Here is a 24,943-nt window from a genome sequence, read left to right on the forward strand (position 1 = left end):
TCTCCTTTCCCACCCCGCCTGCCAGAACCCGCAGCTCCTACACACCTGCATCACGCACGTACACACCAAGATGGGCTCTCAGCTGGAGCCAAGAAGGCCCTGCTTGCCCAGCCACAAAGGCAGCTCTGAGCAGACCCAGTTTGCCCACCAGTCACCACTCCCTGCGCTGTGCTCCTCCACTGTCAGTGACTGGAGAAATAGACATGAACAGAGACGAAAAAAGGAACAAAACCAGTTTCCCTCCTCTCCCCAGTTCCCCAGCCAGAACCACATCCTCCTGCCCACTGAATACCCCCTCCCCCAACACAGGGCTTTCCCTTTGCTGAGTCACTGAATGGTCTGAGTTGGGGGCAGCTGGAGCTGGGGACCATGAGGAGGTTGTGGGAGGATGGGATAGAAGCAGAATGGACAGAGGAAGAGCCCTGTGGGGGAGTGGAATTTCGGTTGCTAAAATTAGGAGCAGGGGAAGGAGGTGGAAAGAGCCAAATTATGTAACCTGGATTGTCTGTTCTTGGGCAACCAGGGATCCACACCCAAGGCCGTCTCCCCTCTAGCTCCTCAATCCTAGGTCTCCTTCAGGGCCCCAGTCCTCTCCAGCTTCTGTCCCTCTCCCACACCTAGGCTTTATCTCTGGGCAGTCTAGACTTGGCCTTCCAGATACACCCCTTTTGCTGAAGTTGAGGAAAAGGTCCTGAGGGGCAGTGGGAGGGGGGCTGGTGCCATCCCTTTCATTGTTCCATACTCGATCTCCACTCAGGCTCCCCACAACGGGGAGAGGAAGTTGCAGACAGTACCAAATGCCACTGCCATCCTCCAGGACACAACAGGGAAATCCACGAAAAGAAGAGTTACAGGCATACGCTGGCGTGTGCAGTCTACAGAGAATCTTAAGAACCAGAAACTAATTTTTTAGGTATGGAACGCTGGTGTACTCAAGAGCACCCAGAGGGCGGTAGAGCATGGGGAGGGAAGCCCGTGGAAGCAGGGCCCAAGACTTGGGAGAAGACAGCCAGGAGATGGAAGGCCTCCCAGGGACCAGGCATCTGTTCAGGGTCAGGAGGAGGAAGGGCTGGTGAGAAAGATCCTGTGAGAGGAAGCTGCTGTGATTCAGAGAAGAGCCTGCGAGCTGTGAGCAACCCAGGCGTCCGGTTCCTCTCACAGGCCGGAGATTTCGGAAGTGGCATGCAAAGAGCCCAGGTTGGGAGTTGGGGGGAATTGGGGGAGTTGGGGTTAGGATCCCTAAGCTGGGGGTTGAGAGATAAGCAACAGAAACCTTTGATGTCCAAATTTGCTCCTCCATCCAGCAAATTTTTCTCTGGTTTTGAAGTGCATCGTTTCCACTCTGCAAGTTACATAAAACCAAATCAAAATAAGCCTTGATACCCGGCCCCCAAACCACCTTCTTTTCAACGTCCCTCCCTGATGTCTGGCCCCCAGCCCTCTTGGGGGTTCCCCTGAGATGAGGGCTGTTCACTTTCTCTGACCACAGGGTTTCCGCTTCTGTGTCTCTTGTTTCCTAGGCTGATAAAAATACTGAGCCCTAGAGGCCCTGGCTTCCTCTGACCTCCCGGGGCCAGGCAGCAGGCATCCTGTCCACCGTGGTGGGGGCAGGGAGGGAGGCCCAGGGATCCCCAAGGGATGACTCAGTGCCTACTGTGAAACACTGGGGAGGTGTGAATGTGTGCATCTGCTCTGAGAGCTGGAACGAGGAATTAATTCTTGGTGAAGGATGACATGCTAGGGTTCAGTTAGAAAAACAGGATTAGGGAACAAGACCAGTGAGATCAAAAAGGGTCAATTGGGGGATTGGGCTTGGGGCTAGTTTGAGTTAAGCTAGGAAAAGGATCTGGGAGGGACTCTATTGAGTGTAGTTCAAATGAGCAACAAGTAGCCCAAAGAGAAATCCAGACTGCTGCAAGTTTGCCATCCAACAGGGGAAGCGAGGTCTATACCTAATTGTCATTCAGGGCATGATGCTGAGTACCTGTTGGGGAGTAAGACATAGTGGATACAGAAAAGGGGTGGGGGAAGACCCTGAACCAGGAGAGGGCATTTGACTGGTGCTGAGGAATGGGCAGAATTTCTATGGGTAGAGATGAAGAGACAGGCTCTGTAGACAAGGGAAATGGCTTCAGCTGAGACCAGGAGTCAGAAAAGAGTATATTGAGGAAAAGATGAATGTCCTGAGACAGACAAAGCACAGGTGTGAGTAAGTACGTGTTGAAGAGAGGCCCGAAGGAGGCCAAGGTAAAGGGTCTGGAACCTCTTCCTGTGTGTCTCGGTGCTTGTGGCAGCTGTGCAGAAGAGAGGGAGAGAACAGGAGAGTGCTGCAGGGGTTACAGATGAGGAGTAAAGGAGAAAGCAACAATTAATCACTCGTTCTATGAACACCTGCCATGTCAAGCCCTTTCCTAACAGGAGTAATCCTGCTGACAACTGTTCAGAAGAGGGGTGGTAGATCTCCATTATAAAGAGGAAACCAGGGCGCCTGGGTGGCTCAGTGGTTAAGCCGCTGCCTTCGGCTCAGGTCATGATCTCAGGGTCCTGGGATCAGAGTCCCGCATCGGGCTCTCTGCTCAGCAGGGAGCCTGCTTCCTCCTCTCCCTCTCTCTGCCTGCCTCTCTGCCTGCCTCTCTGCCTGCCTCTCTGCCTGCCTCTCTGCCTACTTGTGATTTCTCTCTGTCAAATAAATAAATAAAACCTTAAAAAAAAAAAAAAAAAAGAGGAAACCAGGTGCGCCTGGGTGGCTCAGAGGGGTAAGCCTCTGCCTTCAGCTTGGGTATGGTCTCAGGGTCCTGGGATTGAGCCCCAAATCAAATCGGACTCTCTGCTCAGCAGGGAGCCTCCTTCCCACTCTCTCTGCCTGCCTCTCTGCCTACTTGTTTTCTCTCTTGGTGTGTCAAATAAATAAATAAATAAATAAATAAGGAGGAAACCAGGGCTCATAAACATACTGAACCTGCTTAAAGCTACATGGATAAAAAGTAGCAGATTAACACTAAGCGCATCTTACTCCAAAACTTGTGTACTTTCACTTAGGTCTGAGTACTTCCAAATAACATTAAAGGAGAGAACAGATCTTAAAAACTTTGAGAGGATAAGTCATTAGCACAAGACAACCGATAGGACAGTGGGAGGAATCTTAGAAGAGGAACCTTAGATGGCTCTGAATTTTGAGCCTAGAAGATTAGGAAGATGATTCCCTAAGCCTAGAAGGAGACACCAAGCTGAAGGGAAAGATAAGGAATTCTGTTTCAGACACTGAAGCAATATATTTTGATTAAGCACAAATTATTTTTTTTTAAGATTTTATTTATTTACTTGACAGAGAGCATAAGTAGGCAGAAAGGCGGCGGGGCGGGGCGAGCAGGCTCCCTGCAGAGCAGAGAGCCCTATGCGGGGCTCAATCCCAGGACCCCAGGAATCATGACCTGAGCCGAAGGCAGAGGCTTTAACCCACTGAGCCACCCAGGCACCCCAAGCACAAATTATATTTGATAGGAGCAGAACACTCTGCTAGACAAAAGGTTTAAATGAAATATAAAGTCACTGCCCTCATAGAACTTGCAGTCTAATGAGATAAACAATCTATAAGTAACAACTACAGGTCATAAGGGGGGTGCACCTCCTTAGAGTAATCAAGTGTTCAAGGAAGGCCTGCTGAGTTTGACGTGCTGCCATAACAGTCAGGTGGAGATTTCCGGCAAGCAGGTCAGGAACTCAAGAGAAAAGTGTGAGCTGGAGGGGTAGATTTGGGCATCATTTCCTTCCTAGTGGACACTGAGCCTCGGAGTGCACAGGATCCTTGTGAGAAGATGGCCAGAAGAGCCCCAAAGATGGTCTAAGCAAGAGGAATCAATAAAGGAGGGAGTTGGGGAAGCTGTCAGAGAAGTAGGGCAAGGGAGGGGTGTGCCAAGCAGAGACAGAGCCACATCTAATGTTTCAAAGAGGTCGAGTAGGGGAAGGTTGAAAGATCCTTTGGGTTCAGGAACTAGACAATTACAAATTTTGAGAAAACAGTTTCCACTTACCAGAGGGGCAGAAATCACTTTACATAGGTTGAGGAATGAGTAGGAGGTGAGGAAAGGGAGGTGGTGGGTACAAAGTCATAGAATGGTGAATATGGAAGATAACTAAGAATCATCTCTAGGGCAACCCACGAATTTTACAGATGAGGAAAATGTTACCAGTTCCCAAAAAAGTGGGTAGTTAAGGGGGCTAGTCTCGAGACATCACACAGAAAAGGAAGCTGAGAGATGAAATGGCAACGAGGAAAACAAAGTCCAGGGAAATATTTTTTTCAAGAAATAAAATTGAACATGTTTGTGAAATGAAAGTAGGGTGCACGAAGAGAGAAAGATCCTGAAAATAAGAGGGGTGGGTGGAAAATATAGTAAAGACACAGGAAGTGGAATATAGAGCAAAAGGAACAGCCTTGGACAGGATGAAGAGTCCTTCTCGGAGTCAAAAGAAAAGAAAGATGGGGCATCTGGGGGCTCAGTCGGTTAAGCGTCTGCCTTTGGATCAGGTCATGACCCTGGGGTCCTGGGATCTAGCCCTGAGCCAAGCTCCCTACTTAGCCCCCAGTCTGCCTCTCCCTCTGCCCCTCCCCCAGCTCATGCTCTCTCTCTCTCAAATAAATGAAAAAATATATTTTAAAATTAATTTAAATTTACATTTAATTTTAAAAAGGGGGGAGCCTGGGTGGCTCAGTCAGTTAAGCATCTGCCTTCGACTTGGGTCATGATCTCAGGGTCCTGGGATTGAGTCCCATTTTGGGATCTCTGCTCAGGGGAGAGTCTACTTCTTCCTCTTCCTGCTGTTGCCCCTGCTTGTGCCCGATCACTCTCTCTCTCTCTTGCTCTCTCTCTCAAATAAATTTAAAAAAAATTTTTTTAAGTAAATAAGGGATGCCTGGGTGGCTCAGTGCATTAAAGCCTCTGCCTTTGGCTCAGGTCATGATCCCAGAGTCCTGGGATCGAGTCCTGAGTCGGGCTCTCTGCTCAGCAGGGAGCCTGCCTCCCCCTCTCTCTGCCTGCTTCTCTGCTTACTTGATCTCTGTCTGTCAAATAAATAAATAAAATATTTTAAAAAATAAAAAATAAATAAAATACAAGTTGTATTCAAGTTTCTTTTTTAAAAAAAAGATGACATGTAAATAAAGTGAAGGAAAAAGAAGGAAGTGAAGAGATCAGCTTGGGTGACCTTAAACTCAATTGAAATAGATGACAGCTTCACCAACTGAGAGTAAAGAGGTAAAATTGAGGTGTAAAAAGCACAGAGATTTAGATATCACCTGCAGGAATAGAACATTGAATCAAGAAAAGAAGATCGAGAAATCCTGAGGGCTCTCTCAGGTTAGATGGCCAGAATGAGCAGAAGACACCTTCTAGTGACATGACTCTCCTGCAGTGTGTGGCAGCCTAGGAGAAAGTCCCAAGAATAAGACCATTGAGTTTATCCAAAACAAGTTTTTCAAGGTCATCTTGGTAGAACACCAAGTGATCCTAAAGTGCTAGTGGGTGGCTCAGTCGGTTAAGCACCTGACTCTCGATTTTGACTCAAGTCATGATTTCAGGGTCCTGAGGTCAAGCCCCACATTGGGCTCTGCCCTGGGCATGGAGCCTGCTTAAGACTCTTTTTCTCCCTCTGCCCCTCCCCCTGCTCACACTCTCTCTAAAAATAATAATAATAATAATAACTAATAAAGTGCTAGTGAAAGTAGCTGAAATGTTTGACCATGCAGTGCAAGTTAAACCAGATGGACAAGGAAAACAAGGAAAGAAGAGGGGCTGGAAACTTGGTAAGAATGGAGAAACTAATATGATGGGAGGGAAGAGTGGGGGGGGGGGGGGAAAAGTGAATGGTGGTTGTGAGAGGGAAAAATTGGAGCTCAAGATCTCAAAGATGTAGCCCTTTCAAGTGATGCTGAGGTCTGAGATACGACCTTGCTCATGGGTGCCTAAATGGGAGCAGGGAAAGAAGCTGTAAAGCTTTGTAACTGAGAAAGTTGAAGCACTGAGAGGACTGTGTGAGATCATTTTGTGTGGTTTTAAAGTCTCTAAAGATGGTGGTGGGGATGAGATATGGAGAAAAACTGAGCTAGAATTAAAGTTGTTAAGAATGTGATAAAGATGTTGGTAGAGAAGACTACTGAGCAGATAGGAAGAGCATGGCAAATGCAAAAGGCACAGGCTTCAAGAGAAGAGAAGGAGGTTACCAGTGGTGCTGAATAATGGTCTCTCCTCTGCCCCCTGCCCTTTCTGACTGGGTAGAAGGAAGAGCAGACTTCACCAAAGAGAAAATGAGAAACATTAGGGTAAATCCAGGCTCTATGCCAGAGGAAGAATCTTTGAAAAATGAGGCAGAGAATTTTAATCTATGAGGAGTTCCACAGCATATTGTAAAATGGATTGGTAGAAGTGTCCTGTGGGGTAAACAGTCTAATCCAGGGAGGTTAGATCCCAGTGAGAGTTCAGGAGAAGAAAAAGCCTGGAGGGTTTTACTTCCAGAAACAGGAGTTTGCTGCCTCTAGAATTTAGAGTGGAAGGTACATAGTATTTATTATGATGGAAAAAAACATAAATACTTGGAAGAAGGTCATGGGAGAAGCACAAGACAAAGCATGTCTTCCAGTTCCATGGTTTTAAATGCCATCTTCATGCTGATGACTCCCAGTGTTGTCTCTCTAGCTCTGACCTTGCCTTTGAAAGCCAGACTTATATCCAACTGCCAAGTGTCTTCTCCACTTGGATGTCTGCCCAATGGATTTAGACTTAACATATTCAAAATTGAACTTTTTGTTCTCCTACTTCATCAGAATCCACATTCCTCCCAACACCTATCTTCCAACACCCCCCAAAATCCATCCACTCTCTTATAGAGTCCTGACAATTCTACCCTGAAATATATCCCACATTTGTCTACTTTTCTCCATCTTTATGGCTGCCACCATCTTCTCTCCTCCTATCGCTGCCATTGTCTCCTAACTGATGTCCCTGCTTTCATTCTTTCCTCCTACAACCCAGTCTAGACAAGATCTTTTTTTCTTTTTTTTAAGAGTTCATTTATTTATTTGGGAGAAAGAGCAAGCAAGAGAAAGAAGCATGAGCAGGGGAGCCGCAGACAGAAGAAGTAGTCTCCCCACGGAGCAGGAAGCTGGATGTGGAACTAGATCCCAGGACCCTGGGATCATGACCTGAGCTGGAGACAGATAGATACTTAACTGACTGAGCCACCCAGGTGCCCTAGACACAGGATCTTTTAAAAACATAAATCCAGTCACCTCTGCCTCACTCCTCTCTGTCCTCTTCCTCCTCCCCACCCACTTCTCCTCCCCTCTGCCTTTATACACACACATACAAACATACGTATTTACACCCTCCAAAGGCTTCCCATGGTTGAACAAAAGCCAGATGCTTTATTTCTCTTTGAATGGTCCTGCGTGATCTGGCTCCTGCCTCCTCTCTCTGACCTCATGCCCACCCCGCTCCTGCTCTCTCTCTGTTCCAGCCACATCAGTTCCCTTTCTGTCCCTCAACAACCCCTGCTCATTTCTACTTTCCACCCTTTGCAGTAGCTCTTCCCTTTGCCTGGAATGCTTGTCCCCTAAACCTTCACCTGGTCACTCTTACTTGCCATTTGGGTCTCAGCTTAAATGCCACTTAGAGAGGACTTCCTGGCCACTGTGTCTAAAGCAATTCTCTGCCACTCCTCACGTCCCCTGTATTGTTTCCTCCTAGCACTACCTAACTGACTTCTGTATATTTCCTTTCTGCCTTGCCTTACTAGGGTGTCTGCTTTGTTTGCCTCTATTTCCTTATTGCCTAGCACAGTGCCCAGCACATAGTAGGCACTTCTTAAGTGGGTGGGGGGTAAAAAAAAGCACCTTAAATGAAGAGATGGATGAATAATGGAATAAAACAGGAGAAAGCTCATCTTTAGTTTTGTGGCTTAGATTGGACTTGACTTTTGAGTCAGGTTTAACTATAGGGTCGGGTGTGGAGATGAGTTGATTTCAAAATTAGTTGTAGGAAACAAGATTGGGTTAGTTTAGAGGATAAGTTTATTTTCAGACTTATTTATTGGAATGTGTTTAGATTTGAGGTTACCATTGAGTAGTTTGAGTTGCAATTTAGGTTGAGGTTATATTTGAGTTAGGGTCAAAGTTAGTATTAAATCCCAATATAGGGGTGCCTGGGTGGCTTGAGTGCCACATCAGGCTCCCTGCCCAGCAGGAAGCCTACTTTCCCTCTCCCACTCCCCCTGCTTGTGTTCCTGCTCTTGCTGTCTCTCTCTCTCAGTCAAATAAATAAATACAATCTTTAAAAAAATAAAATAAAATAAATCCCAATATAGGTTTTGAGGCTAAGTTCAAGTTTGAAGCTAATGTCATTTCAACGTCATTTAGAGGCCTGAGATTTCACTCGTTTCTCAACATAGCCCACTGTAGACACTGTATTTCCCTGAGTTTGGGGCACAAGACTCTAGTCATCACCCCTCCCACCCAGGGAAAGCCCCAAACCAACTGCTGGCCTCTCCAAGAAAGAAACCAAATTTCACACAACCTCCGAAACTGAGATTGAAACCAAGATTGGCCCATCTCAAGGAGCGTCCTTCAGCATATCACCAACGCCTGTGACACTGAGCCTCAGCCGAGTTCTTGCCCTCCTTCCTCTCTGTCTCTCATGTCTCCCTACCACTCTTTCACACCTTCCCATTTTTGTCCCTCAATGCCGGGTCTTCCTCTCTGACCTAAGTTTCTCCCTTTCTCAGTTTCTCATCGTTAATTGCAACACTGTTTTATACTTTAATATAACTGAGGTCTCCTAGTCCATCAGCTCCTATCATTAGAGAGGCAGAAAGAGAAAACAGGAAGGAAAAGGAACTCTGGAGAAAGAGAGACATGGAGAAAAGGAAAGGAGCAGAGACCAAAAGGGAAACCAACCGTGATGTAAGAGACAGTAGGTTAAAGAATAAGAGGAAACCAAACTATAGACCAAAATATTCTTTTAAAGATTTATTTATTTAGGGGCACCTGGGTTGCTCAGTTGGTTAAGCATCTGCCTTCTGCTCAGGTCATGTTCCCAGAGTCCCAGGATCAAGCCCCACATTGGGCTCCCTTCTTGGTGGGGAGTCTGCTTCTCCCTCTTACTTGCCCCCCCCACCCTGCTCATGATCTCTCTCTCTCTCTCTCTCTCTCTCAAATAAATAAATGAAATCGTAAAAAAAGATTTATTCATTTATTAAAGAGAGAGAGAGCACATGCAAGAGCTTGGGGAGTGGGGGAACAGAGAGAGTGGGAGAGAGAGAATCCCAAGGCGACTCCCCACTGAGTATAGAGCCCAACGCAGGACTTGGGACTCAATATCACAACCCTGAGATCATGACCTGAGCCAAAACCAAGAGTTGGATGCTTAATTGACTGAGCCACCCAGGTGCTGCTAGAAGAAGATACTTAAAGGGGGCATCTATGGCCACTCTTCCTCCATCACATCTGCTCAGTGCCCACATCTGTAGATTTTGCCTAGAAACTCTCGTTCTTTCCATCCTCCTGCTGTTGCCTCAGTCTAAGTGTAAGTTCTTATTATCTCCTTGCCAGGTTATTGCATAAGTTTTGTAACTTGTTTCCACCTTCTGCTTTCCCCTCCAGCCCCTCAAATCCCGTACCCCAATCCATTCTTCATGCAGCTTCCAGATGCATTTTTTTGATGTACCAATCTGCATTGAGTCCCTCTCTCACTTAAAAATCTTGGTGACTCCCCATCATAATTAGAATGAAATCCAAACTTCTTTTCTTGGTTTCAAACCCTTCAGAATGGCGTGCTCAGATCATGATCCTGGGGTCCTGGAATTGAGGCCCACATTGGGCTCCCTGCTCAGTGGGGAGCCTGCTTCTCCCTCTCCTGCTGCCTGTCGCTCTCCCTGCTTGTGCTCGCCCTCTCTCTCTCTCTCTAATAAATAAATAATAAAATTTATTAATTTAAAATTTACCTTTAGGGGCACCTGGGCGGCTCAGTGGGTTAAAGCCTCTGCTTTCAGCTCAGGTCATGATGCCAGGGTCCTGGGATCAAGCCCTGAATCAGGCTCTCTGCTCGGCAGGGAGCCTGCCTCCCCCTCTCTCTGTGCCTGCCTCTCTGCCTACTTGTGATTTCTGTCTGTCAAATAAATAAATCTTTTTAAAAAATTTACCTTTAAGGGGCGCCTGGGTGGCTCAGTGGGTTAAAGCCTCTGCCTTTGGCTCAGGTCATGGTCCCAGGGTCCTGGGATCGAGCCCCGCATCGGGCTCTCTGCTCGGCGGGGAGCCTGCTTCCTCCTCTCTCTCTGCCTGCTTGTGATCTCTCTCTGTCAAATAAATAAATAAATAAATCTTTAAAAAAAAATTTACCTTTAAAATTTTAATAAATCCTTCAGAATGTGTTCTCAGCTTACCTCCCAAGCCTCATCTATTCGTACCCAAAATATAAATAAAGTGAAGGAAAAAGAAGGAAGTGAAGAGATCAGCTTGGGTGGCCTTAAGCTCAATGAAATAGATGACAACTTCACCGACTGAGAGTAAAGAGGTAAAATTGAGGTGTAAGAGGCGCAGAGATTTAGAACATCAATTGCAGGAGTAGAAAGCGAATCAAGAAAGAAAGATTGAGAAATCCTGAGGGCTCTCTCAGGTTAGATGGCCAGAATGAGCAGAATACCCCTTCTGGTGACATGACTCTTCTGCAGTGTGTAACAATCTAGGAGAAAGCCCCAAGAATGAAACTATTGAGTTTATCCAAAACAAGGTTTTCAAGGTCATCTTGGTAGAACATCAAGTGATCCTAAAGTGCTAGTGAAGGGCTACCTGGATGGCTTAGTCGGTTAAGCACCTGACTCTCGATTTTGACTCAGGTCATGATTTCAGGGTCCTGAGGTCAAGCCCCACATTGGGCTCTGCCCTGGGCATGGAGCCTGCTTAAGATTCTCTCTCTCCCTCCCGCTCCCCCTCTGCTCAGGCTCTCTCTCAACACTTAATGCCTAGCACCCCTCCCCCAAGCCAAGTTCAGTGATTTTTCTGTAGACAACCATAAGCCCTCTCTCACACTCTATTGTAATTATCTGCTAACTTTCCTGTCTTCCTTGTTGGTTTTTGAGGCCCCAGAGTGCATGCGGACTCTCTTTCTCATATATATCCTCAATGCCTTATATAAGGTGCTCAATAAGTGTTTGTGAAATAGAGAGAAAGCTAAGAGGTGGAAGGAGAATGAAAAGAAACAATAGTCTTATCGGACTAGGAAGGCATGAAAGGCAAAGAGCCTCAAGAAGGGGGAGGAAAGCAAGAGAAATGGCTCATGAATGTTACTTCTGTGCCACGGGACCCCAAGACTACTCAGCAACATTGTGCCAGAGGAGAACAACAGTATCCCCAATGTCACAGGGATGGGGGGGCCTTTAGCCATTCAAAACTCTCAGAATGAAAGCATACCAACATCAATAAAGATAACCATATTTGAGATAGCAAATTTTCTCAATCTTCTGAAACATGGACAAAATCATCTTTAGAAATCTTGCTTTTTTTTTTTCTTACAAATTAAGCGAAAACTGACTCATTTTTAAGAATGTTCATCTCAACATCTTTCATAGTGGCCAAAAAGTAGAGACAAACCAAACGTCTTACCCACCCAGAAGAGTGGGTAAGTAAGCTAGAGTATATTCACATGATAGACTATTACATCCTAATGAGAAAAAAAAAAAAAACATACTGATAATGCAGCCACATGGATGAATCCAAACATCGCATTGAGTGAAAGAAGTCAAACCCAAAGAGTACATTCTGTGTGACTTCATCTCTATGACATTCAGAAGCAGGAACAACTAATCTATGGTGATAGAGGTCAGAAAGTGATTGGTTATCTTTGGGGGGTATCAGCTGGGAGAGGGCATGAAGGAACCTTCTGGGGACCTGCAAATATGTTGAACTGGATTGTGGCTTTATGGCTATAATCAGATGGCAAAGCTCATCAGGCTATAAACTTAAGAGACATGCACCTTATTGTACCCAAGTTAAAAGGGGGGAATCTTAAACAGTATCCTGGCTCTGCAAACACAGCTTCCAGAAAAGTCCTTTGGTCATCCCCACCCTACCCTAGTCACCCACCCTCAAGCTCCTGTGTGGAATTCCAAAGCCTTCCCTGTAGAAAACTTCAGAAGTTGCTACATTCCTCCAGCCCAGAGTGTGTGTTTGGGGTTATATAAATCTGATCTGGGGCCCCTGGGCGGCTCAGGTCATGATCCCAGGGTCCCAGGATGGAGTGCTCCATCACATCACGCTCCCTGCTCAGCAGGAAATCTGCTTGGAATTCTCCCTCTCCCTCTCCTGCCTTTCCCCACTCTCTCTCTCTTTCTCTGTCTCAGTTAAATAAATAAATAAAATCTTAAAAAGAAATAAAAAATCTGATCTGTGGCAACATCTCTTAATAAGGGAACCATGACATTTATCTTCCAAATCAGGACTTTGTGAGAGCAAAAGGGAGATCCGTGTACATTTTCACCAGGACAGCAAGCATAAACCAGAATATCCCAGGCAAAGGGGTATATAATGCAACTTCTTGATAGAAAACCTGCCAGAGGACCGGGAAAATACACATACTGGGGCGAGTGCGACTTGAACCATTCGGGACAAGGACGAGGGTAGAAGAGGAGGAAATGGGCACAAAGAGTGCCTGTAATCAACCAAGGGTGCAGAGGTGTTATATATAATCGCTCTTCAGGGAACCTGGCCTCCAGCCCTCGCCCCAGCTGCTCCCATCCCCCTCCTCCCCGAACTGACTGTCCCTTCTCTGGAACTCCTAAGGCTGACCCCGCTCCCTGGCCCTCCCAGCCCACGATTCCCCTGACCCCGCTCCCTTTCCCAGAACTCAGTCGTCTGAGCCCCCAGCCTGTGGTTCACTCCTAGGCCTCAGCCTTTCCTGCCTTCGACTGAAACGGCAGCATCTTCTCAGCCCTGGGGGCTTCCCCAGGCCCAGCCCGGGCCTAGAACCCGCCCGCCGCCTGCCACGCTGCCACGCTGCCACTGCCGCTTCCTCTATAAAGGGACCCAGGCGTCCAGGCCCAGGGGCCCCCGCATAGCAGGTGAGACTCTCCCGCCCGGTCTCCTGGGGCTGCCTGGGCGGCGCACTCCCCTGGGAACTCCTGCCCCTCCGCGGGCGCCCCGGCATTCCCGTACCTCCTGCCTGGGGCTGAGCCTGGAGCGGGAGGGGCGGGGGGGGGGCGGGTGGTCCGTGTGGTTTGTTCCCCGCTCTCTGACTCTTCATCAGTCAGTGTTTGTTCTGTGTCTGCCACACGTTCTCTGTTTCTGCCACGCTCCCTCTCTGTTCCCTTCTCATGCCTGTTTCTCTTTCTGTGCCCCCTTGCTCACACCGGGGTTTTCCTGACTGCATCTTGTCCCCTTCTCTCGCCGTGGCTCTGGCTCTCCCGATGCTGTCTCCGCCGGCAGGAGGCCCGTCATCCGCCCCGTGCCCCGCCCCGCTCACTGTCTCTCTCCCCGCAGGTTCTCCCCATGACACCACCTGGACGACTCTACCTCCTGCGGGTGTGCAGCGCCCCCCTCCTCCTCCTTCTGGGGCTGCTGCTGGCCCTGCCGCCTGAGGCCCAGGTGAGGCAGCAGGATAATGGGGGCTGCAGTGGGGGGGGGGGGGGCGCCAAACTTTGGGCCCTAGAGCCACGCTCCACACTCTTGTCCCCTAGGGGCTTCCTGGGGCCAGCATCTCATCCTCAGCTGCCCGGACTGCCTACCACAACCCTCAGAAGCACTTGGCGCCAGGCACCCTCAAACCTGCTGCTCATCTTATTGGTAAACATCACCGAGCCCCGTGGACATGTACTCCCAGCTCTTCTCCTACCCCCCCCTTCAAGCGACCATGCATTTACTGCACCTCTCCCCAAACTTCCCCCACACCTCAGAACAGAGGTATCCCACTCCCCTCTGTCCTCCCAGCCATCCCCCAGGAGCTTGCCCCAGCACCTACTTCCTCAGGAATTAAGAGTGCTGACTCCCAGGTTCTTGACCTCTCCTATCCCCTCTGGCTCTTCCTAGGAGACCCCAGCACCCAGAACTCACTGCGCTGGAGAGCCAACACAGATCGTGCCTTCCTCCGCCATGGCTTCTCTTTGAGCAACAATTCCCTCCTGGTCCCCACCAGTGGCCTCTACTTTGTCTACTCCCAGGTGGTCTTCTCTGGGGAAGGCTGCTTCCCCAAGGCCACCCCCACTCCTCTTTACCTGGCCCATGAGGTCCAACTCTTCTCCTCCCAGTACCCTTTCCATGTGCCTCTCCTCAGCGCTCAGAAGTCCGTGTGCCCAGGGCCACAGGGACCTTGGGTGCGCTCTGTGTACCAGGGAGCTGTGTTCCTGCTCACCCAGGGAGATCAGCTCTCCACTCACACAGATGGCGTGTCCCACCTACTCCTCAGCCCTAGTAGTGTCTTCTTTGGGGCCTTTGCTCTGTAGAAAAATCCAGAAAGAAAAATAATTGGTTTCAAGACCTTCTCCCCATTTTACCTCCATTCCAACTACTTCAAGGGTCACCAAGCCTCTCTTTTGACCCTTCCAATAGCCTCAAGTCTCCCCTGCTCATGTTACCTAGAGCTTCCAAAGAAGGAATTCTAGGCACCCTAGGGATCATACCTCCCTTCTGCAAACCCCAGCCCTAGGCTGAGGATTTCAAGTCTGCCTAGAAATTCCTGCCCAGGGCTCTTCATCTGTCCTGCCAGTCAAAGGAGGACCTAGCCCTGGACATGGAGGGGGCAGACACCGGGAGAAGCCGGGAGGATGACAGGAGGCAGGGGAGGAGAGATTATTTATGAAGGGAAAAAATTAAATTATTTATTTATGGAGGATAGAGGGGAGGGAATAATAGCGGGCCACCAGAAGAGAGAGAGAGAAATAGCTCGAGAGATGAAGAGGGAGAGAACATCGGCCTAAGGATAATCCAGTGAAAGATAAGACAAGCGGGCCTGAGACACCAGGGAGCTCTAGAGAGAAGCAAAACACTCTTCAGATAGTCACTGGTTGACTAAACACCCCATGAGGAGACATCTGCACCTTCTGTGAAGCCCAATAAACCTCTTTTCTCTGAAATGCTGTGTGACTATGTTTGTCTGTCTAAGAAGTGGAAGGAGAACAGGGGCCTCAGAAGAGACAGGAACTGTGGACTACAAGGAGATGAAGGGGTCTTAGGAGCTCTGGGAAAACATGGCGGAATCAAAGAGGTGAGGCAGCCAGACCATGGCAGGGAAAACAAAGGATAAGCTGGGAAGAGAAAGGAAAAATGGGGGTCCAAGGTCTGGAGCGGAGGTCAGGGGACCACTGGCAGCTATGACCACTCTGAGGCTCTGAGGAATGGGGATTACAGGAGTCCTCTGGGGGGAAGTGACCACACAAAAAGTGTTCAGGACTTGGGGCCCCTCTGGAAGAATGGAATGGGAGACCCTCAAGACTGGGGAGATAGGGAGTACAGGAGACATCTCAGGAGACATGGTCACACAGAGGGGCTCTGAGAGCTAGGGCGATCTCCAGAAATCCAGAGGGCGCCTAGAGTTCTTTGGGATACATGGCTACGCACAGGGGTTCTGACGGATGGGGGCTTCAGGGCCTCAGATTCCCTTGGAAGCCAAGACTGAAACCAGCACTGCTGAGTCTCTTGTCAGAATGAAAGGAGAAGGCCTGCTCTCATGAGGCTCGTGAATTCCCAGGGTTGCTTTCACTCCCACTGGGGCTGTCCCAGGCATGTCCCTGCCAATTACCAACCCCTCCCCAGCCCTTTCAGAGACCCCATCCACATCCCTCACCTCAAGCTTCCTTCTCTCAAGTTCCTTTTCCCCCCAGGGGCACCAACACATGTCTCAGGACCTAGCATAGCTTTCCCCCCAATTTCTCTCCCCATCGAGGGGTCAACGTTCTGAACCCCTTCCCAGGTCTAGCTCTACACCTACCTAAGTCCAGTCTAGAAATCAGAGGAAAACAGGCCACAGACCTGAGCCCCCCCAAAAAATGGAGGGAATGGGAACTGAAGGTCCAGTTCCCAGCAGAGGGAAACTGGGGTCCAGCCTCCAGGGTCCTACATACGCCACAGTGACTGGCCCAGCAAGCCTCCCTCGGAATCCGAGTAGGATGGATAGGAAGTATCCTTGATGCCTGGGTGTCCCCAACTTTCCAAACCCCCGCCCCCGCAATGGAGAAGAAACCGAGACAGAAGGTGTAGGGCCCACTACCGCTTCCTCCAGATGAGCTCATGGGTTTCTCCACCAAGGAAGTTTTCCGCTTGTTGAATGAGAGCCTTTCCCCGCCCTCTTCTCGCCCCACGGGTATATAAATGCAGCTGTTTGCACACCCAGCCAGCAGAAGCTCCCTCAGAGAGGACACCAGGGCACCAGCCAGGAGAGACAGAAGCAACTCCAGATCCCCCTGGAAATAACCTCTCAGACGACACACCCCCAGACAAGCAGCAGAGCGATTCTCTCCCTCTAATACACACTGCCCCAGGGCTTTACCATCACCCAGCTGGACTTGAGCCCCTCTGGAAAGAACGCCATGAGCACTGAAAGCATGATCCGGGATGTGGAGCTGGGCGAGGAGGCACTCCCCAAGAAGGCAGGGGCCCCCAAGGGCTCCCGAAGGTGCTGGTGCCTCAGCCTCTTCTCCTTCCTCCTCGTCGCAGGAGCCACCACACTGTTCTGCCTGCTGCACTTTGGAGTGATCGGCCCCCAGAGGGAAGAGGTGAGTGCCTCACCAGACTGCTCATTCTCCCACCCAGGGAGAGAGAGAGATGGGGTGGGGGAAAGAGGTGTGCTGATGGGGACTGGTGAGAGAGAAAATGTAGAGAAAGACGTGGAGGCAGAAAGAGACATGGAGAGAGATGGGGGAAGAGAGAGGGGGAGGGAACCTACAGAAGGTGCTCATTGAATGCTGCTTGAATGAATGAATGAGCCCGCAGACATATGTAAAGAGAGATGTGTGGAGAGACATGGGGTGTGGGGAGAGAGATGGGAACAGAACAAGTGATATGAATAAAGATGGTCAGACAGAAAGATGTGGACAATATGAGAGAGAGATAAGGAGAGATGTGAGGAAAGAGATAAGGAAAGAGCGTGTCCGGCTCGTGGAAGACACTCAGTGAAAGTGCTGGGGAATGGATGAATGGTGAGAGGAAACTAGAGTACGAGCTATAGAAGCAGCCTAGCTGTTTCTCATTTGGGGTGACTTTCTCTGATGCTAAAACTCCTTTTCCCCAGCAGCTGCCAGATGGCCTCCAACTAATCAAACCTCTGGCCCAGACAGTCAGTAAGTATCTCCAAAGCCCCCTCTCCGGATTCTGGGCTTGGGTGGGGGTGGAGGTTGGTCCTGAGATAGCCACAGTGGGGGAAATTCAGGGTTTCGGTTTGAGCGGAGGAGGCTTGGAGGTCAAAGTAGTGGGATCTTTTCCAGGAAGCTTAAGGGTCTCACCTTTTTCTTTCCTCTTTCCTCCTCAGAATCATCTTCTCGAACTCCAAGTGACAAGCCTGTAGCTCATGTTGTAGGTAAGAGCTCCAAGGATTCGGCTGGGGGACGGTGAAGCAACTAGGATGTGGAGGGATAGGATTTGGGGGCTGAACCAGGCTGAGGGTAGACAGACCTTGAAGACAGTATGAGAAGGACTCATTGGCCTTGAGGGGGATACTGAGAACCTCAGGGCCAGATGGGATGTGGGAAGACAGACAGAGGGGACAGGAACCGGATGTGGGGGGTGGGCAGAACTTGTGGGCCAGGATGTGGAGAGTGGAACTGACAGGGTCACACTGACTCACCCCGTCTTCTTCTCCTTCCCTCCAGCAAACCCTGAAGCTGAGGGGCAACTCCAATGGCTGAGCCGACGTGCCAATGCCCTCCTGGCCAATGGTGTGGAGCTGACAGACAACCAGCTAATAGTGCCATCAGACGGGCTGTACCTTATCTACTCGCAGGTCCTCTTCAAGGGCCGAGGATGTTCTTCCACCAATGTGCTCCTTACCCACACCATCAGCCGCTTCGCTGTCTCCTACCAGACCAAGGTCAACCTCCTGTCTGCCATCAAGAGCCCTTGCCAAAGGGAAACCCCAGAGGGGACTGAGGCCAAGCCCTGGTACGAGCCCATCTACCTGGGAGGGGTCTTCCAACTGGAGAAGGGGGATCGACTCAGCGCTGAGATCAACCTGCCTGCCTATCTCGACTTTGCCGAATCCGGGCAGGTCTACTTTGGAATCATTGCCCTGTGAGGGGGCGGGATGTCCATCCTTGCCCACCTCAAACCTTTTATTATCCACTCCCCCGACCCCCTATCCCCTTCTGGCTTAGAAAGAGAATTAGGGGCTCAGAGCTGGACCTCAAGCTTAGAACTTTAAACAACAACACTTAGAAACCTAAGATTCAGGGATGCGTGACCCAGACAACGGAGCACTGGCCCCCACCAAGAATGCAAACTGGGGCTTCCAGCGCTCACTGGACACCGCAGGTTTGGATCCCTGAACGCAACCTGGAACACTTGGAATGTGGGGGTCAGGGAACTTTTCGTTTTGGCTAGAACACTTCAGAACATTCCTTGAGAAGATCTCACCTAGCACCTGACATGAATGGACCTCAGGCCTCCCTTTCTTCAAATGTCTCCAGATTCTTCCTGAGAAGGAAAGCCCAGCCCCTCCCACAATGGGGCCAGTTCTCTCTATTTATGTTTGCACTTGTGATTATTTATTATTTATTTATTATTTATTTATTTACTGATGAATGTATTTATTGGGAGGCTGGGGTGTCCTGGGAGACAAAATGTAGGGGCTGCCTTGGCTCAGACATGTTTTCTGTGAAAATGGAGCTGAATTCTAGGCTGTTCCCACCCGGCCTCCTGGCCTCTGTGCCTCTCTTTGCTTTCATTTTTCAAAAATATTTATCTGATCGAGTTATCTAAATAATGCTGATTTGGTGACTGACTGTCACTGCATCGCTGAACCTCTGCTCCCCAGGGGAGTGATGTCTGTAACCGCCCTACTGGTCAGTGGCGAGAAATAAAATGTGCTTAGAAAAGAAACACAGTCTCATCGAATTAATTCTGCATCTTCCTCTCCTTTGGGGGTGGAAGGCCACTCTCTGAAGTCCTCCCTCTACAAGCCTTAAGATCCCTGAACCTAGGGGTGCCTGGGTGGCTCAGTGGGTTAAAGCCTCTGCCTTCGGCTGGTCATGATCCCAGAGTCCTGGGATCAAGCCCCGCATCGGGCTCTCTGCTCCAAAGTGAGCCTGCTTCCCCCCATCTCTCTCTCTCTCTGTCTACCTCTCTGCCTACTTGTGATCTCTGTCTGTCAAATAAATAAATAAAATCTTTAAAAAAAAAATCCCTGAGCCTGGGCCCCTGGGTGGCTCAGTGGGTTGGGTGTCCAACTCTTGATTTTGGCTCAGGTCTTGATCTCAGGCTGGTGGGATGGAACCCCGCTTCTCAGCCCAGAGTCTGCTGCTCTCCCTCTCTCTCTGCCCCTCCCTCTGCTCACTCACACGTGCACGCACACTTGCAATCTCTCTCTCTCAAATAGATGCATAGATCTTTAAAAAAAAAAAAAAAAAGGATCTTTGAACCCATAAAATAAATACAAATAAAAGTTCAAAAGAAAAAAAAAGATGTCTGAACACAGTCCCCACCCAGGGGACTACTGGGGCTCAAGAGCCCTGCATTTAACAAAGCCTGGGCAAATAAGCCGCTCCCCCAGGAAACTGGAGCCTGAACCTAATTACCTCTCCCTCAGGGCCTGGGAATTTCCGACTCTGGGAATTCCAGTGGGGAAGTCCTGCACCTCAAGTGCTCAGGTGAGATTTCCTGATGTTGCAGCCTGCTAGAGAGAGTCTGGGAAGGGCCACATTCTCAGGCACCTGAATCACAGCCAAAGGAATTCCAGACCTTCAGGCATCAGGGCTCCAAATCGCCTGATCCCAAGATCCCCTAGAAGCCCTAACTGTACAGCCTGAATCAGTTACTGAGCCCCATCTCCCCAAGGAAGACAGGAAAATCTCCTGCATACGGGGTCACAAGAAAATAGAAGGCCTAAGCTGCATCAGAGCACCCAGCATAGCACTTGGCAGAGTAAGCCTGAGAATTCTGAATTTCTTCTTTGTCCAGCCACCAGCTGTTCTATCTGCTTCCGTCTCTCAGTGAGTGAAATTGAAGAAACAAAAGAAAATTTAAAACAGGAATAGGCTGCAGGTGAAGGACTCACATGTCAGCTCTCCCAGATGTTCTTGGTGAAAAATGAGGGGACAGTTGTGAGATAGATGGGCTAGAAAGAGAACTCTCATCAGGAAAGTTCTTCTGGACACAGAAATATGGAGTCACACACAAATATGGAGTCAGAAGTGAAGACCCAGAGAGTGGGAGTCCCCACTGAGTTCGGAAGTTGGGCTTTCCTTCCTGACAGGCTGCTGGGAGGGGAAAATTGTGTGGTATGCCGCAGGGGTGGGATGACCCACTGTGGTGACCTAGTTAGGGCCTTGGGTCCCTCTCTGCCTCTCTCAGCCCAGAGCTGAAAGTCGGTCATGGGGTGCTTGGAGTGAGGGGGCTGCTGTTACTCACCCTGGGGCCCCCACACTTGCCGACATATGGAAAGCAGACCTGAGGTGTGAACAAGGGGTGAGGACTTTCCATCTCACCCTGGATAGGGCCAATGGCCCCAGATTTCCTTTCTTCTTCTTCTCCCCAGCTTCGCCCTGATGTCCCAGGCCCTATCTTTCCGCTTCTTCCCTCACACCCAATGAGTTGTGTATTTTCCCTTGGAGGACAGTGGACTGTGGGGTAGTGGCTAAAGTGGGCTTCAGGCAGCCAGGCAGGCAGCAGGGAAGAAGTGCTAGGCCCCCAGGGCTTTATTCCTTCTTCCTAGCCTGATTCCTCCAAGCAGGGCTGCCTTCCCTTGTCAGCATCCCTCTCACTGACAGAGGGACCCCAAAGAAAGGAATGCAGGTGGAGTCTGGTGAGGGCTCCGGGGATCTGAGAAGAAGGAGGCTTGGAGATGCTTTGGGGCTTAAGGAGATCCCCTTCTTCCATCTTCCCACTGGGCTAATGCTGGGCAAGTTCATTCAGAGACAGGGGGTGGGTGGGAAATCAGCCGATCGCCTTCTTAGAGGGCAGAAGCCACAGGAAGTGATATGAATTATTTCAAGCAATCAGAAGAAAAGTCTAGGTAATCGCCCCTTGCAGTACCCACTCTGAATCAAGACATGAGAGACCTGGGCAACCGTGCTAGGCAGCACTAAAGCTTTACATTCTTTATTTTCTTCAGGTTTGCCATCAGTTTCTGGGGTCCCTGGGGTCTGGGACCCCAATACACGTCCCTACCAGGCAGTTGTTTCCCCCACCCTCACCCCACCATCACAGCCCCAAAGAAGGTCTTCCCCCTCCTGTAGTCCACCATATCGGGGTGACTGATGTTGACGTACACCCTCTCGCCCCTCCGGAGCTGCACCAGGCCGCCGAAGCCCACACTCGTGTACCAGAGGGGCCCGTATTCGCACGTCCGGGCCGGGTCCAGGACCGGGGTGACGGTCTCTGCGCCCTCGAGAAGCAGCTCGGGAGTCCCGGGCCCGTAGGCGCCCCCCGCACGGAACAGCCGGCTGCGCAGCGTGACCGAGTGGTCCAGCAGGCCCCCGCCGGCAGGGGGCGCTCGGCCCCGGTAGCCGACGTGACAGTAGAGGTAATAGAGGCCGTCTTGCGGCAGCGCCAGCCCCTCGGCGCCCGAGAACTGCGTCCCGCTCCTCAGGAACGCCTCTTCTTTCTTCGCCTCCCAGCCCAGCCCCTGCCCCTTCGTCCAGGCGCCTGCGGAGAAACCGGGGCCTGTCAGCGCTCGGGTGCCCGATCCTGGAAGAAGGGTCCTGGCCCGGGACTTCTGGGAGGGTGAACAGGTGGGAGAGCTGGGGCTGTTAACCCCCAGCAGAATCCGAGCCCGGGGGCGGGGCGAGGGCGCGCGCGCCACCTCTGCAGTGATTTGCGGGAGGGGACTGAGGACACCAGAGTGTGGGGTGCGGAGCCCGGTGGTGGGGTAGTGGCAGATCTAAGAGGGGTTTTGACAGCTCCAGAAGGGAAGCAAGGAGATGGAATGCGGGAGGAGAGGAAGGTGGGCGTTTTAGGGACCAGAGGTGGTGAAGCAGGTCGGAAAGCGAACCCTGCAATGACAGAGCAAAGGGACTGTGGGCAGCAACGCTAGCATCCTTGGATTACCTGTGAGATCCTTACCTATGAGGTGGGCGGCGGGGAGCCTGGAGCTGAAATCTGTTTCTGCCTCTTCCTCTGGCAGCTCCTGTGACCCTGGAAGGGGGAAAAGAATCCACGATTGCGGGCCAGGGCGGCCTTCCATGCACGGTACCCCCGAGAGGACAGGGCACCAGGACGGGATTCTGGGAAGGATGAGTTCACCGAGGGATGCAGCTGGATGGGAGCTGGGCATCCCTGAAGGGCCAGAGTAGGGGAAGGGGAGATGGTCTGCTCTTACCCAAACGCTGCTGGGCCTGGGCCTGTGCCCCCGGGTCAGCCGTCCCTGTTACCTGGATGGGTGGGGTCACAGTGCCCAGAGTTCAGTGTTAGCTGATGCCATCCCCACCCCTCCCAACGCAGACCCAAGCCCCAAGCCTGGGGTCTTGACTACCAGCCGCATCCCCAACACACATCTCCCTGAGAGGGAGAGCCAGCAAGGCATATGTTCTTGGGCGGAGATGGAGGCCTGAGTATGTCTTGGGAAGAGAAGAGGAGACAGATAGACAACCAGGAAGGAGCTTGGAGCTATCAAAACACAACAGCATCATGGGAACAATGGAAAGAGGACCAACAAAGAGGCAGACAAGGCATCCCCATCAGGGACAGCCAAGCCAACTGAGCAGGAGGAGACAAGAGAGCCCCAGGCATAGCTAGAGGTAAGTGGGCATCAGTAACACGCAGCCCCTCCAGGCTCGTTGCGGCTACTCACCAGGCCTCCTCCCTGCTCCTGGGGCACCAAGGCCAGCACAGCCAGGACAGTGATAGGCACAGCCAGCAGCAGGGTCACCAGGGAAGTGGCTCCTGCCACAGCCAGCAGGAGGCAGCCCTTCCCCTGGGGCCTCCTACCCCAGCCCTCTAGCCCCAGTGACCCCATTGAGACTGAGCCAGGGCCAGGGCAGGGGGGCTTTCATACTTCAGGGGTGGGGCCACCCCCTCCCCATAGACCCACACACCTGGCTGGGACTTTCCGCACACCCCTGCTCCCCTCACCCAGCTTCCTGTTTACCCAGAGCTGGGGTGGGGCAGCTGGATGCCCAGGTTCTCTGAATTGGGGAAGAAGTTGGGGTGAAGAGACAGGCTTATAGAGCTGGAGGGGGCCTTAGAGATTTTATGGTTCATCAGGGAGGGAAACTGAGGCCCAGGGAGGGAAGGTAGCTCACAAAAAGTCTCGCAGCAGAGCTACGTGAGGAGAACACCACACTCTAGATTTCAAGGGCTGTCTGCATTCTTCTACACCCCAGTGGTGGGTGCTGGAAGGAGGGCTGTGTCCGCGTCCCTGAGGTCAAGGGCTGGAATAGGAGGACAAGAACTGAGGTCTTGAGGAATGGATATCTGGGTCCCTGAGAAGAGCTTATGCCGGCACTAGACCAAATCTCCTCCTTCCATTCCCTCACTCACCCATAACCCCCAGAGCTTGGTGAGAAGCCGAGTTAAGCCAGGCCACAGAAATAGCAGCTGAGGGTATCTGGGTCCCTCAGTCAGTTAAGTGGCTGCCTTTGGCTCATGTCATGATCCCAAGGTCCTGGCATTGAGCCCCGCATCGGGCTCCCTGCTCAGTAGGAAGCCTGCTTCTCCTTCTCCAGCTCCCCTTGCTTGGGTTCCCTCTCTCACTGTCTCTCTCTCTCTGTCAAATAAATAAATAAAATCTTAAAAAAATAAATTTTAAAAAGAGCATTGCTTTAAAGGAAAAAATATATATAGCACCTGAAAGGGACCTTAGCCTCTCCACTGCCTGTTGATTCACTGAGGAGGGATGGAAATGAGCATTACCTCCCTTCCTCCATAGAGTGTAGATGGGAGGGTGATAGGGCATGGCCTCACCTTCAAAGAGCTTGCTGCTATTTAGCAGGTGCTGACTACATGTTTTGGAATAAATGAAGGAAGGACGAATGAATGAGGAAGCAAAACAAAGCAGCAACAGATGGTATGGTAGACAGTGCAATGAGAGAAAAGACCAGGTCCAAGGAAGTTGGAGGTGGTCTCAGATCATGTCCCCTTCTTGATGACATCTCTGCGATTAGGTAATAATAATAATAACATATAGCTATTGTACAAATAGCACTTAGCAAGTGCTTGCCTCTAATCTACACACTTTATATATAATAATTCTTTTTTTTTAAATATAATAATTCTTTTAATCCTGACAAAAACTCTAAGAAGAGACTGAGGCACAGAGAGGTTAAGGAACTTATAGAAGGTGGCACAGTAGTGGCAGAGTCAGGATTTGAACCTAGGCAGTCTGGCTCCAGAGCCTTGATCACAAGACAGCTTTAAAAAAACAAAACAAAAAAAACCCCTGAGTGCTGACTTCAGATTTGTGCATTTTAATGTATGTAAATCTTGCCTTCCTCAGCACCCCCAAAAAAGAAATGGGGAAACAAAAGCTGGACTCAAGTCACTGATAAGCATGGTAAGAGCTTTAGGGGTAAAATGTGTACTGATGTTTGCAACTTTGAAGGGTATCCAAAAAATGAGATAGATTGGTAGGTGTGTGATCAAGCGAATATAGAAAACTGTTCATTTTAGAATGTAGGTGGTATGGATATGTTCACTATAAAACTATTTCAATTTTGTTCTGTTTGAATATTTTAATAATAAAATGTGTGGGGAAAAAAAAACACGTGAATATTGTCCTGCTGTCCAACGTGGGGAGTGTTGTGGATGGGGGGAAAGGGGAGA

The 24,943-nt window shown here is 50.2% G+C and overlaps 3 protein-coding genes and 1 long non-coding RNA gene across 7 annotated transcripts; 2 read left to right on the forward strand and 2 right to left on the reverse strand.

The window, feature by feature from the left end:
- Positions 1–32: 32 nt before the first annotated feature.
- Positions 33–14,322, reverse strand: LOC132017784 (uncharacterized). Of its 2 annotated transcripts, none has more exons than XR_009404406.1 (3): positions 14,254–14,322; positions 10,192–10,344; positions 33–1,342 (listed from the first exon to the last, which is right to left on the reverse strand). It is a non-coding gene; the product is annotated as an uncharacterized LOC132017784 (long non-coding RNA). The 2 variants fall into 2 exon arrangements; XR_009404405.1 differs by lacking the exon at positions 14,254–14,322 and adding an exon at positions 13,199–13,499.
- LTA (lymphotoxin alpha) lies at positions 12,877–15,090 on the forward strand. The gene is made up of 4 exons (XM_059399806.1): positions 12,877–13,104; positions 13,523–13,627; positions 13,720–13,825; positions 14,069–15,090. The coding sequence occupies exons 2-4, from the start codon at positions 13,532–13,534 to the stop codon at positions 14,479–14,481; spliced, it is 615 nt and encodes a 204-aa protein (XP_059255789.1). The 5' UTR covers positions 12,877–13,104; positions 13,523–13,531; the 3' UTR covers positions 14,482–15,090.
- A 1,297-nt stretch (positions 15,091–16,387) lies between these two features.
- Positions 16,388–19,048, forward strand: TNF (tumor necrosis factor). 2 transcript variants are annotated; one of them, XM_059398984.1, is made up of 4 exons: positions 16,388–16,749; positions 17,265–17,313; positions 17,502–17,549; positions 17,842–19,048. In XM_059398984.1, the coding sequence occupies exons 1-4, from the start codon at positions 16,564–16,566 to the stop codon at positions 18,261–18,263; spliced, it is 705 nt and encodes a 234-aa protein (XP_059254967.1). In that variant the 5' UTR covers positions 16,388–16,563; the 3' UTR covers positions 18,264–19,048. The 2 variants fall into 2 exon arrangements, with proteins under 2 accessions (XP_059254967.1, XP_059254968.1); XM_059398985.1 differs by having other exon boundaries at positions 17,268–17,313.
- Positions 19,049–21,249: 2,201 nt separating this feature from the next.
- On the reverse strand, positions 21,250–23,708 carry LTB (lymphotoxin beta). 2 transcript variants are annotated; one of them, XM_059398986.1, is made up of 4 exons: positions 22,974–23,225; positions 22,503–22,554; positions 22,247–22,318; positions 21,250–21,829 (listed from the first exon to the last, which is right to left on the reverse strand). In XM_059398986.1, the coding sequence occupies exons 1-4, from the start codon at positions 23,136–23,138 to the stop codon at positions 21,375–21,377; spliced, it is 744 nt and encodes a 247-aa protein (XP_059254969.1). In that variant the 5' UTR covers positions 23,139–23,225; the 3' UTR covers positions 21,250–21,374. The 2 variants fall into 2 exon arrangements, with proteins under 2 accessions (XP_059254969.1, XP_059254970.1); XM_059398987.1 differs by lacking the exons at positions 21,250–21,829; positions 22,503–22,554 and having other exon boundaries at positions 22,974–23,708.
- Between the last annotated feature and the right edge of the window lie 1,235 nt (positions 23,709–24,943).

This window comes from Mustela nigripes, chromosome 5 (assembly GCF_022355385.1).
Source record: "Mustela nigripes isolate SB6536 chromosome 5, MUSNIG.SB6536, whole genome shotgun sequence".
In the NCBI taxonomy this organism is placed as follows: Eukaryota; Metazoa; Chordata; class Mammalia; order Carnivora; family Mustelidae; genus Mustela; species Mustela nigripes.

Excerpts from the sequence above, each read along its gene's own strand:
- LTA (XM_059399806.1), top strand. The coding sequence starts at position 13,532 with ATGACACCACCTGGACGACTCTACCTCCTGCGGGTGTGCAGCGCCCCC. Across the intron at positions 13,628-13,719 it reads CCCTGCCGCCTGAGGCCCAG|GGGCTTCCTGGGGCCAGCAT; the intron begins GTGAGGCAGCAG and ends CTTGTCCCCTAG. Across the intron at positions 13,826-14,068 it reads ACCTGCTGCTCATCTTATTG|GAGACCCCAGCACCCAGAAC; the intron begins GTAAACATCACC and ends GGCTCTTCCTAG.
- TNF (XM_059398984.1), top strand. The coding sequence starts at position 16,564 with ATGAGCACTGAAAGCATGATCCGGGATGTGGAGCTGGGCGAGGAGGCA. Across the intron at positions 16,750-17,264 it reads TCGGCCCCCAGAGGGAAGAG|CAGCTGCCAGATGGCCTCCA; the intron begins GTGAGTGCCTCA and ends CCTTTTCCCCAG. Across the intron at positions 17,314-17,501 it reads ACCTCTGGCCCAGACAGTCA|AATCATCTTCTCGAACTCCA; the intron begins GTAAGTATCTCC and ends TTTCCTCCTCAG.
- LTB (XM_059398986.1), bottom strand. The coding sequence starts at position 23,138 with ATGGGGTCACTGGGGCTAGAGGGCTGGGGTAGGAGGCCCCAGGGGAAG. Across the intron at positions 22,319-22,502 it reads CCAGGCCCAGCAGCGTTTGG|GGTCACAGGAGCTGCCAGAG; the intron begins GTAAGAGCAGAC and ends TCCCCCTTCCAG. Across the intron at positions 21,830-22,246 it reads CCCCGCCGCCCACCTCATAG|GCGCCTGGACGAAGGGGCAG; the intron begins GTAAGGATCTCA and ends GTTTCTCCGCAG.